We start from the raw sequence: 13,625 nt of genomic DNA on the forward strand, positions 1-13,625 counted from the left end.
CATGTTGTTATGTTTTTTTTGCATATGGTATACTTAAAAAAGCACCATTTGGGTTCAATTTTTTTTAAAAAATCGAACACGGGAGGGGAAACCCCTCCCGCACCCACCCCTTATCCCACCACGCAAACTTTACCCCAGCGCCTTAAAAAATTTCTGGGGAAGGGCCTGATTATATAAGGCCAAGACAATGTGTTTACTGTCGAATTACTGTTACTGCGCAGATGCCCATGCTGGTCTAGATCCATGCTGGTTGTAAATGCATTATGTTGGTTTTCTCATGATGCAGCTCACATTGTTTTTTTTGTTTTTTTGTAAACGAAGATACTTCGTTGAATTTTACATCAAATCTGTGAACAAACAGCTTTAATTAACTTAGGTTCATTTATCGAGGCTAGTTTCACAACAGGGGTTACAGGTCACAAATGAGATACTAAAATTTTACATCCCATCTGTAAACAAGTAGTTTTAACTAAGGTTCATTCATTGAGGCTGCATTAGCACTTAAGTACAGTAGATAGGGGTTACCAGTCACAAATGAAGATACTAAAATTTTACATTCCATCTGTGAACAAGTAGCTTTAACTAACTTACCGGTATGCACTCACAGTTCAACGTGGCCAAAATGGGTTACCAGTCACACAAGTAACTTTAACTTAATTTAATCTAACGATGCTGCACTCACAGTTCAACATGGCCAAAACGGGATATCGGTCACCCAAGTGACTTTAACTTAATTTAATCTAACAATCCTGCATTCACAGTTCAACATGGCCAAAACGGGTTACCAGTCACACAAGTAACTTTAACTTAATTTAATCTAACATTGCTGCATTCACAGTTCAACATGGCCAAAACGGGTTACCAGTCACACAAGTAACTTTAACTTAATTTAATCTAACATTGCTGCATTCACAGTTCAACATGGCCAAAATGGGTTACCGGTCACACAAGTAACTTTAACTTAATTTAATCTAACGATGCTGCACTCACAGTTCAACATGGCCAAAACGGGTTATCGGTCACACAAGTAACTTTAACTTAATTTAATCTAACGATGCTGCACTCACAGTTCAACATGGCCAAAACGGGTTATCGGTCACACAAGTAACTTTAACTTAATTTATCTAACGATGCTGCATTCACAGTTCAACATGGCCAAAATCGGTTACCAGTTACATAAGTAACTTTAACCTAATTTAATCTAATGATGCCGCACTCACAGTTCAACATGGCCCAAACGGGTTATCTGTCACACAAGTAACTTTAACTTAATTTAATCTAACGATGCTACATTCATACTTCAACATGGCCAAAATGGGTTACCAGTCATACTAATAGCTTTAAATAATAAGTATAACCTAACGGTACTACACACGCACTTCAACATGGCCGAAAGGGGTTACCAGACATACTATTAGCTTCAACTTTGTACAACCAGACGATGCTGCGTTCACACTTCAGTATAGTCGACATGGGGTTACCAGTCATACTATATTAGCTTCTACTTAGTATAACCTCACAATGCTGCATTCATGGCCGACATTGGGTTACAAGTCACATTAATAGCTGTAACTTAGTATAACCACAAGATGCTGCATTCATGGCCGACATGGGGTTACCAGTCACATTAATAGCTTTAACTTAGTATAACCTCACGATGCTGCATTCATGGCCGACATGGGGTTATCAGTCATATTAATAGCTTAAACATAGTATAACCTCACTTCAGCATGGTCGAATGTGGTTACCAGTCATACTATACTAGCTTTACCTTAGTATAACCTCATGATGTTGCATTCACACTTCAGCATGGTTGACATGGGGTTACCAGTCAATACAAGTACCTTTAACCAGTGTTACCAGTTCATCTTACATTGAGTTTTGTTCATAAATACATGTATACCACTTGTATTTTGTTAATCTGACTTAAAAATGACAGGATTGTTCCTGAAGTCTTCAGAATCACCTATAACTTGTGATGAAGTCTGGAAGAAATATTAATCAGAAACAAGAGGGCCATGATGGCCCTATATCGCTCACCTGTTATCACTGCACTTGAGGACAAGAAGGTCCTCAGAAAAAATATCTAAGTCCTAAGGACAGGAACAACAAAGGGAAGAAATTTAACCAAAAAGAAAAAAAAATTCTTACAAGGTACAGATATGTCAAAATACACCTAAAAATTGGAGGTACCATCCATGTTGTACCACAGAAAAGTGGTCACGGTTTTTCCCTACGGCCAATAATAAAAAAGTTACTAAAAATAAGCTATTTATAGTAACATAAAAGGGAAGTAATTAAAAAAAAAAATTGTAAGTGAACAAACGAAGGATCTGCCAAATAAATCTGTTGACATCAATGAAATTTCAGATCAGTATCTTCATTAGTTACGGAGATATACCCATTTTAATTTGAAATAAAGGGAGGTAATTTGACATAAAATCAGTCCATAGTTATCTACCCTGATTGGCTCAGTCCAACTAATGACAATAATGAAATTTCAAATAAGTCCTATACTTACTGATATAAATCCATTTTGATTACAATCAGGGGAGGTAATCAGATATATAGAGGATGTTTGTTTGTTTGCAGTGAGATATCGAAATATATCATCACCGATAAGGGAGACAATTGAATATTTTCACGAAGGCGGAGCCTGAGTGAAAATATCAGAATTGTCTCCCTTATCGGTGATGATATATTTCGATATCTCACTGCAAACAAACAAATTTTCTTTTTATTTTATGCTAGTTTGTGAAGATCAACGAATTTTCTGTTTATTACGTGCATAAATGTTCATATAAATCCAATATTTCATGACGAAATTCGGATTTATTTAAGCTACCGTGTTACATATGATACAACCGCTAAATTTCCATGGACACTTAGGCACATTAATATCGAATATTGGTGATTAGGTTCATTAAATCAACACGACGCCATTTTGTTTTTAAAAACAAAAACTGCATTTAAATATTTTGTGTAAAAATACACAGTCCGCGGCTAAAAGAGACATTGACAAATGCCGGTAGTTAAGTAGAAGCATATTTAAAACTTCTTTTTTTTCCAGATAAATTATCTCCCTTGAAATATATTCTTTAATTACCTCCCTTTGATGCCTTTAAAATTTCTGGATTACACTATATTTAATACTGCTATTTAATACTCAAGCCATACACGATTCATGAACTGCTAGACAATCCTATATAGAACAGGCTAGCTATATAATTAAATTTGCAAAAGAAATAATGTTACCTTTGTCAGCTTGGTTGCTAGGCCTTGCCATTCATGTAGCTACAGATATGTGTGTTTCCTCTACTTTTTTCCATTGGTTCACTATCGTGTGGTAGATATTACTGGCGACAGCACATTTAGCTGGTTGTTGTCTTAGCAGTTCATGACTCGTGTATGGCTTGAGTATTAGTATAATCCAGTAATTTTAAAGGCAGCAAAGGGAGAAAATTAAAGAATATATTTCAAGGGAGATAATTTATCTGGAAAAAAAAAGAAGTTCGGCACAGTGAGTGATATCGATTTATATCTCACTGCTATTTTCCAGTATTTCACCAATAAGCATAAAATAAAAAATAACTCTGGAACCTACGATTGTATCTGATTTGTCATGGAATCCAAGATTTATTGTTGTTGAAGATATTTTGGAAGTTTGTGTCACATAAAACCATAAATGAAGTCTCTATATGGCTGCAAAAGCCAAAATAGCCAATTTTGGACCTTTAATGGGCCATAACTCTGGAACACATGATGGAATCTGGCCAGTTCAAGAAAGGAACCAAGATCTTGTGGTGACACAAGTTGTGCGCAAGTTTGGTTAAAATCAAATCATAAATGAAGCTGCTATTCTGCAAACAAGGTCAAAATAGCTAATTTTGGCCCTTTCAGGGGCCATAACTCTGGAACCCATTAATTGATCTGGCCGGTTCAAGAAAGGAACCGAGATCTTATGGTGACACAAGTTTTATGCAAGTTTGATGAAATTCAAATCATAAATGAAGCTGCTATTGTGCAGACAAGGTCAAAATAGCTAATTTTGGCCCTTTCAGGGGCCATAACTCTGGAACGCATAAAGGAATCTGGCCAGTTCAAGAAAGGAACCAAGATCTTATGGTGATACAAGTTGTGTGCCAGACTTAAGGCAGAAACGTACATTTCGGAGGAGAGTGGAGACAGGGTTTCAACATGCAAAGAATCTTTCATTTTTAATACTTGATATTTAGCACTATACATGTTGTATAACTGTATCTTCACTGTTTAAATGTCAAGAAATGAAATTCACAGAATTTTTTTCTTCAAGCAAAAATATCAGGTAATTTTGTGGCACAAATTAATAAGTAACTTAATATCACCAATTATATTAAGATCATTTTGCTGAGAAATTTACTGTTTCAAATTTGTAACTTCATACTGTCGGAAAAAAATAATCTTAAAGATTATTAAATTTTGTACAGTATTAGAGGACACGATTTTGCGAAATGTTTTATGGCACGTGTGCATCCTGTTGTAGTTCATTCACTGCATATCTTGTGACCCACTTTATATGACAGTATTCCTTCATTTTTTATTATTTTTTTTTTTTACATTTAATTTGAATTTAATTGTAGTAATCTTTCCCACACAGTGTCTAAAGGTAACACCAGGTCTTTACTTAGCTAATATTAGTAAGAATAAATGTTATAGAACTTTTTCTCTTGTCTAAAGCCTTTGTAGAAGAGAAAGAAGTCAATCTCGACTGCGAAATTGCAACGTGCATTTAACAGGGTAAAATCCAAGTTTCTGGTACTGTTATTTCATCATTATAACAAAGGGAAATGTTGTTCTAAAATTTTGAGTTGCAAATTTGTGTGTAATGATATATATATAACATTAGTAGTATTTCCATCACAAATTCCTACTTTACATCATCACAGAAGCATTCAAAGATCCGCGAACCATTCTTGAACAATATGACTGTGTAACTAAGGAACATAATTTATAAGTATGATTTTGCGAAATTCTGAGTAAGTTAAAGATATATGTTAATTTACTTGGATTGGATGATGGAATTTGCAGCTCTGTGCTAACTGTGAAATTATCTTCACAAATACTTTCAAACTATCCCTTCTGTAAATTTGCCACCATTTTCCACTGAAAAATCATTGGAAAACACTGGAGTATTGGAACAAGCCTCTTTGAGTGGAAACTGATGGAAAACATTGGAAAAAATAGAGGTTGGAAAGGCCAGTCAAAATTTTCCACCATTTTCCATTAAATGCCAGTATCAGTGGAGTATTGGAACATTTTTCACTATTTGCCATTAAAGTTTTTCACTGTTTGCCACTGTCACATATTGATGTAAAAACTGCCATTGTTTTCCATTGAATGCCACTATCAGTGGAGTATTGGAACATATTTCACCATTTGCCACTAAAATTTTCCACTGTTTGCCACCATAACTGTTGTGGCAATCAGTGTAAAATATGCCACTGTTTTTCTCTAAATGTCACTATTTGCCATGGATATTTCTCCACCATTCTCCACTAACCAGCATGGAGAATGCCACTGTTTTCCACCATTTGCCATCAAGTCCATGAGGTGCATACCGTCACTGCATGTGTTTGAAACATGATATGAAGTAAATAATCAAAGAAAGGAAATACATGTAATCATTAGAGCAGCTTATGTAATTTTTCCTTTTTAACTGTCAATTAATTCACATCATTTTCATGATATTATTAAAGCACTTAATTCAACATTGCTCATTAGACTTAAAAATTCTTGAAGTTTATATGCTTAGATGAAAGAAACTTGTTTTGTATTAAAGACTGAAGTTTACTAGAACTGTTAAGTAAAAAAATGTTACAAGAACATTCCTTACAATAAACACTGTTCAATGAGTTTTGTGCTGGATTAAAGTTCTTGCAGACATACTTACAAAAGTTTACACATCAATAGTGTTTCTCTGTGAGCACCAATCATTCTACAAAGTGTAAATCACTGAAGCCTGAAAATGTCTCAGGCCTCAATTTTATCCATGTGTGTTTCGGCATAGTCAGGTACTGCATAGACACACCTGATACTTTATCTAAAAAGTAATTATGATAAAAGAATTTAAACCTTTTTATGTTTATTATTGATTTAGTTTGTGTAGAAACTGACAAGAGATGAACCACTGAAGAATAAATGATCATTTGAAAAGACTGAGTCAGCATTTAATTTTATCAAGTTTATTCTGAAGCTTCCTGAATGTTATAAAACATGTTTAAATAGAAAATAAGTAAATAGATGTACTTACCCAGTGTCCATTTAAAAGTTATTTTAGCAACATAAACTGTTTAAATTCCAGCTGCATGTGTAAAGGAATATCTCCAGGAAAGAAGTTCCTGTTTATTTCTAAACTTTTGATATTTTTGAGCAGCTTTCTATTTTGCTATCTATTGTTGAAGGAATCTCCACTAGAATGTTTTAACATATACTTATATCTACTAAAGAGAGAATATCTTTCATTGTCTATTTTTAAATATTTAAAAGGCCTTTGAAATAAAACAGGACTGTTGGGATTACTTTGTGTGTTTTGGCTCCACTACATATCTTTATTTTTATTGGTTGAGAGTTCTATTTATAACACAGCAGCATTCCAGAGTTACCCCTTTATCTCTGCAGTGTGTGTACACTGTATTTGTATACAATGTACAGGTATCAAGGTCATGCTGTGAGAGAACAGCCCCTATTATAATAAATAGTGCCAGTCAACAAGTGATGAAACAATATTATCTATCTATATGTTTGATATTTATTTCAATTGAGGATTGTTACACAGTAGAAACAGCAAATTTAAACAATAAACTACATGCTTAAGAGTGACTCAAACAACAGTTCACCTTCATTATAATTATAAACAAAAACTGTGATTAGACCAAAAAAAATCTTTGTTTCTGGTAACATGGAAAAAATTAGGGTAGGTAGGTCAGAATTTTTTTGGGGGGAATTTTTTTTTATTAAGGGAGACTTTTCGGAAATTAAATGAATGCAGATAGGGGGGTTATACCTTTAGAGCATCAGTAAGTTGATTTTTAACATCACTGACCATGTTTCTAACATCACTGACCATGTTTAAAGTGTGAAAAGTGCAGTTTTGCATCTTTTTGTCAAAAAGTTGAAGAAATAAGGCCATAAAAATATTTAGGGTCAGGCCAAAAATTTAGGGTAGGTCGGGATACCGGAAACAAACAATTTTTTTTTTTTACGCCTTATGATCAAAATAATTATGTTTTGCAAGAGAAACTCAATGTAACAAGTCTTTACTTAAATTTAATGTTTCAGCTTTATCACTACACAAATGATTTCAACAGTCTCAGAATTAGAGAAAAATTAAGTGTTTTCCACTGGTTTACACTCATAAAAATGGCAAAGTTCAATTTTCCACTGATTTCCACTACAGTTCTGTGGTATTTGGTGTAACTTGTGTTGTCATTTGGTGGTAAACAGTGGCAATGTAAGGAAAAGGCAACAATTTCCCATCAAATGCCAGTATTGTCCATCATATTTTCCATCAGATGTCACTGAATGCCATACAATGCCATGAAAAATGATGGAAAATGATGGACATTTGTGGCATATTTACAGAAGGGAATTACGTAACATTGAGTAGGATGGTCCAATAATAATTCTAGCATTGTGTGAAACAGGAGGCCATGATTATTGATGGCCGTATATCAATTTTCCGAATACCATTGCTTGTAATAACGAGTACAATGTCAAGGTCAAAGAGGCCCACATTCAAACACCCAGATATAAATTAACATACCAAGTTTGGTGTGTGTACTATGGGATTTGCATGCAAATTATTTCTAAATCAAGAGCGGATATAGATCTTTAACTGCTAATTATACAATACAATTACGTGTGATAAAATAGTTGCTCAATCAAGGGCACATCACTCACAATTCAAACCCATGCAACAACCGGACCTGATTTTTTTCGGGAAAGTCACCCTCCGTCAAAATATGATTAGAACTTTACTGGTGAAGAAATGAAGATGCAGAATGTGGACGGAGTCCATATTTTTTTTAAATCAAAGACACATATTTCTAGATCACTGTGTAGACATTACTGTTTTCAGGATCAGACATGCTAGTGGCGCTGCCGAGGCCTGGTCTAACATGACAATTTGATTCATTGCAAAAATGACATCTACATGTAATTTTATACATTGAAAACAGAAACAAGTTCAGTTTTAAACAAAGTTGACTTGTGTAAATTTTGATCCTTGGCGGGTCATTTTAAATAGGGTCAAGCCAGATAATATGGTGACCAGTATGTTTGATAACTTTGTTGATGATGCTAAAACATGTAAGCAAATGACGATCACAAAGGTGATAATAATTATGACGACAACGACAGTGATGATGAAATTTTGCCTGAGTTTCTTCAAATGATGTTGATTATGTTCAAATTACGGAGCTATAAGCGTAACTACATTTCTTCCACATCATACGCTACCGACTGTAATGTGTTCAAATTTAGTTTGTTAGACAAATGGGAGTCACGAATGAAAATTGAACTGATGGGTTTCTGCAGTTCTTCTATGTGTTGAGAGAACCATTCAAAATAATCATAGATACTTTATTTACAATACATGAATACTGAAAATTATTTCTAGCAGGTACCCGCTTGATAAAAACATTATTAGTAAAATAAAGTTTCTGTTATAAAAATGTAAAAAAAATCTGAAAAAATGTTAGCAATAATATTGCATATTTTATTGAAAATATAATAAACAGACAATCATACCCAGTCTAAGAACTTATCCCTACAACATATGGCACTGAAAGAAATAAAATGTCATTTGAACAAGACTTGCAACTTCGGGAAACCCAAAAACTTACAATTCAAAAAGTAGTGTTTGTTTTTACAGTTTTTCTTGCTTGAGGAAACTGAAGACACACCTCAGATAAAAAAAATATTTGTTTCAGTTTTTACCTTTTTTGTATGACCCTCTGGCCACTGCACATGTAAGGATATAAATTCAAGACTTGTATCAAACATCATGAAATTCTTCCATGAAGAAAGGAATACTGTTCGAAATGGAGTTACCGTATATATAAAACAGTCTATTGTAATAGACATCTTTAGATAGCTTTTGTCCTTGGAAAAACATTTAACATATGCGTAACAACCATATTTATTTACTCTAGATGATTGTAACATATATGAAATGCTGGATGATATGCAAAATAGGCTTAAGAAAACATGAATAATATGTATACCATTAGCAAACTTAAACCAACTATTTTAAAGAAACAAATTGCATTCATAAATATACGAATATGATCATTAATTTTTTTGCCTATTGTTTTAAGATAAAATATTCACTGTCGCCATGCATATGATGTATATGTAATATATGTGTCTGTGAAAACTTTAAACTTGTTTTATTTGTGATAAACTGAAAATATCTTTCCCAAAAGGGTTGATATACTTTCTATATATAATAAAAGAAATGCAACCATTTGAAAATTTTAGTGAATAAAGTTCATACTGCACCATCTAAACCATTTGGTAATTCTTTCCGAAATTTTCGGTTGCAGATTTGTATGCAATATTACTACAATAAATCAACATAACCAGCTCATTTTCTAAAATGGTCCATCATTCAATTTGGAAAATACCACTTATTACTGAAAGGGGTAATTTGGTCTGCACTGGTCGCAGAGGCAAAACCACTTGCCGCCAGTAGGCTAAAGGTCAGGATTATTTTTGAAATTCCCCATTTCAAATTTGTAGCCAATATTGTCACATAAAATGTTAAAGGTAACATGTTCGCGCCTTTTCAGAACAAAACGTGAAAGTATCTAAGAAATACGAGCAATGTACGATTATATAATTTTTTGTACTATCGACTGGATCATAAATTCACAGCTCTGAGATAACTGTGAAATAATCCCAACAGCTACATTGTTACCAACGCAAGACTATGTGTTAACAGAGGTGTCCTCTAGCGAGGTCACAGCAGCGTGCATGTTGCATGTCACATATGTATTGTTAGCTACATTTGGGTTGGTGCTGCATGCAACCTGCTATGTTTATATACAACATTTGTTAATATAATAGCAAATTTTGTTCTTGTGTATATGTGCTGCAGAACCTGATTGCAACTTAAAGTAACAGTTTACTGTTTGTCTTTCTGTCTGACAGATGACATTGCTGTGGTAGTAAAAAGGGGACAATCATTGATGGACCTGCCTGGTAAATTGATAAAACCACCTATCTTCAACAAAGTCTAAATTTGTTTTGTTTATGTTGAGTATAGCATCTGACTGACACAGTTATAGGTCATATGGCAACTTCCCAGCTTTCCATGGTGAAGGAAGACCCCAGGTGCCCCTCCAAGTATTATTTTACCATGTGCGGTCACCAGTGTTGAACCACCAACCTTCTGTAAACCAGATGGATGGCTTCGATCCACACATGAGGACTTCTGCCCCTGAGGCTTGAACCCACATTGGTTAGGAGCAAGTGATTTGAAGTCAGTGACCAGAGGCCACCACTCATGATTTCAGACCACAATGTGAAACATACACAACATTTCAGTGTCATGAATTTAGCAATCATTTTATTATTTCACTTATCAATATTACATAAAAAACAGTAACAATAAAGCAGTATGCTTTGATTTTGGCAAATTAAACCCAGACATATTGCACTAATCTATACAATGATCAACAATAAGTAAAATAATCTTGATATTAATATATTAATATAATAATCAAAATCAAAATCAGAAACTTTACAACAAAGATATATCGTGGCATCAACGCGAAACTAGTCTATCTGCTTCATTTCTATATACACATAGACTAGTTTCGCGTTGAGGCGATGATATAATCTCTCTCAGACTTCATCACATAATACAGAAGAGAAAATCTTAACAGTAGAGATTCAGACTTCACTTTCTGTACTATAAATATATTTGACGTACCAGAGGTCTACCTTGACTGGTCTTTAAGGTCTATGTCTAGCCTGTAATTAATGAGAATGAATGCTATACATGTATGTTTGCTAAAAATTGTTTGACAGTGCAATTCAGCAGCTTGCTATATGTAAAGAAGAGCCGTTCTTATGCTCCTTTGTGTACACAAGAAGACCACATGTTATACATCCCCTGACCCTCATATATAACAAACCTTTCCTGTATATGGTCTTAGTGACACTAAATGAACTCATTATGTAACAAATTTTGGTAACAGTGTAACTGTTGAAAAGCTTCTCCTACCTCAAATAAAGATCATTCATATTGCCCATTACACAAATATATATACTAACAATCACTCCAGTCTTGATCCAATATCTTAACCAATACCTAAACGGGTTCAACAAGCACACGAGAAAAATATACTACTGCAATATCACTCAATCACACTGCATCAACACTATTTTAAAATGCTTTTGAGCAGCACCATAAGAAAACCAACATAGTGGCTTTGCGCATCCGCGCAGCCTGGTCAGGATCCATGCTGTTCACTTTCAAAGCCTATTGCAATTACAGAAACTGTTAGCAAACAGCATGGATCCTGACCAGACTGCACGGATGCACAGGCTGGTCTGGATCCATGCTGGTCGCAAAGCCACTATGTTGGTTTTCTCATGGCGTGGCGCTTATGTTGATCTTTTTAGGCTCGAATGCACAGATCTTTGTTTTCAAAAAGGCAGAGACAATTTTTCAAAAAACTAAAAGTGATGACATAAGAACTGTATAGGGAAAGATTGAAGTTTCTTTCTGATAAAGTCATAGTCAGTCAATAGTAGTAATGGTTTAAAATGGGTAGTTGTGGCTGATGCTCAGACAGTGCTGGGCTATATACTTAAATTGGTACTGTTTGCAATGGTGTTGGCTAATACTGGATGCTGGGGAGGTGCATAAATATCACAAAAGCCATGGGCTCCACTTTGTTCCATCCAGATCCATTTCAGGTAGGGAATCAAGCCCAGATCATTGACGTAGCCCAACCTGCTAACTACTGCACCACAGACTTTTAGCCAACCTATGGCCAATATCTCCACCATTTCTATAGTTTTACTATTTCTCTAACATAACAATTAATTTTGTACATTTCCGTAGGTACCATTCGGAGGTCTATACTGTTTTGGAAATGACAACAACTGCAGACTGTTAAATGCATATTTCCGAGAACCAATATTTTTGAAAGTATTCTCTCGTCTTACACCTTCACTTCTAAAACAATCGAGAGAATGCGAGAACACGTGAGAAGCAAGGTCATGGTCACGCTGCAATATCTGGACTTGTTCTAGAGTAACAGACATCGCCGTACGATCTTTGGCACTTTTACAGCATGTCATACGTATTCCATGAAGTTTTCTGCACAACTGTAAATGAAAAATCAAATCTTCATCTCAAAACTTAACAATATATGACTTTAGCCTTAAAGAATATACAAGACTATTTATACTTCAGACAAATCTTTTCTTATGATACAAATGTATGTATCATTTCTTTTGTCAAATGTAAGATAATTAAACTATAATTCACAAAAGTATATTTAATATAATAGGTCGTTTTAATATTTAAATAATAAAGGTAACAATTCATCCTAACAGGACATAAATCAACTACAAACTCTAAAATTTAGGTCTTTAAATAACATGTATTTGTGTTTCCCTACAAGTGAAGACATATCAGAAGCACAGTGGGGAACGGGTTCACCTCCCGGAGAGGAGAATCTGTTGTCTCCATAACCCTTTACCTAGGGGCACATTCTGGCCAGAAATCCATGAATCAAGGACAAATAACACAAGCTGTGAATACCTCTATACAATATGTGTAAAATAAATAGTTTTAAACTATTGAAACTTTTTGAGTTCTATGAACTGAAGGGAGACAAACCTCTGCAGCAAGATGTAGTATCTCCACATTTTTACTTTTCTTAGTGTACATATTGTACCGTAACTGTTGCATCAGCTCTGGTATGGTCCCTACAACTTTATGCTCTAAAACACAAGCAAGAAAATATTTGAGCCGTGCCATGGGAAAACCAACATAGTGGGTTTGCGACCAGCATGGATCCAGACCAGCCTGCGCATCCGCGCAGTCTGGTCAGGATCCTTGCTGTTCGCTAACAGTTTCTCTAATTACAATAGGGGATGCGCAGGCTGGTCTGGATCCATGCTGGTCGCAAAACCCACTATGTTGGTTTTCTCATGGCGCGGCTCATTTATTTTGAAGTAAGGTAGTATTTGGATACTATCAAGGACTCTATAAAGACTGAGACCAACTCATCAACATCTAAAAAGGTATTCTGTCTAACAATATATTGTAAGGAATTATTGGAAAAGTATGGTACCTCATTGACTTCAAAGAACAAATTTTCTTTCTTTTCTGTTCAACAGAAGAATAGCCTCTTTCATTCTGCCTGTGTGTGTATTTAAGTTTATTATAGTTTCCATCTGTAGCCCACAAGGGCGATTCTTTCTACATTTTGCCTTGATTTAAACATTATCAGTAATTCAAGTACGAGTATCTGGAGATCAAACTCATGACCCCTGATTTCATGGCCTTGTATCTTAGCACTGAACTACAGTGTTTGCTCACAAGCCAGTAAGATTGGTTTCTC

The 13,625-nt window shown here is 34.7% G+C and overlaps 1 protein-coding gene across 3 annotated transcripts in view; it reads right to left on the bottom strand.

Moving 5' to 3' along the window:
- Window positions 1-10,592: 10,592 nt before the first annotated feature.
- Window positions 10,593-13,625, bottom strand: part of LOC123557680 (inositol polyphosphate-4-phosphatase type I A-like) — a 48,901-nt gene continuing 45,868 nt past the window's right edge. For all 3 annotated transcript variants that reach the window (XM_045349299.2, XM_053544044.1, XM_053544043.1), the window contains exons 22-23: window positions 12,899-13,002; window positions 10,593-12,381 (exon numbers count right to left, since the gene is read on the bottom strand). In XM_045349299.2, the coding sequence (XP_045205234.2) occupies window positions 12,094-12,381; window positions 12,899-13,002 (392 nt within the window). In that variant the 3' untranslated portion in view covers window positions 10,593-12,093. The remainder of the gene's footprint in view (window positions 12,382-12,898; window positions 13,003-13,625) is intronic.

Source organism: Mercenaria mercenaria, chromosome 5 (assembly GCF_021730395.1).
Source record: "Mercenaria mercenaria strain notata chromosome 5, MADL_Memer_1, whole genome shotgun sequence".
Lineage (NCBI taxonomy): Eukaryota > Metazoa > Mollusca > Bivalvia > Venerida > Veneridae > Mercenaria > Mercenaria mercenaria.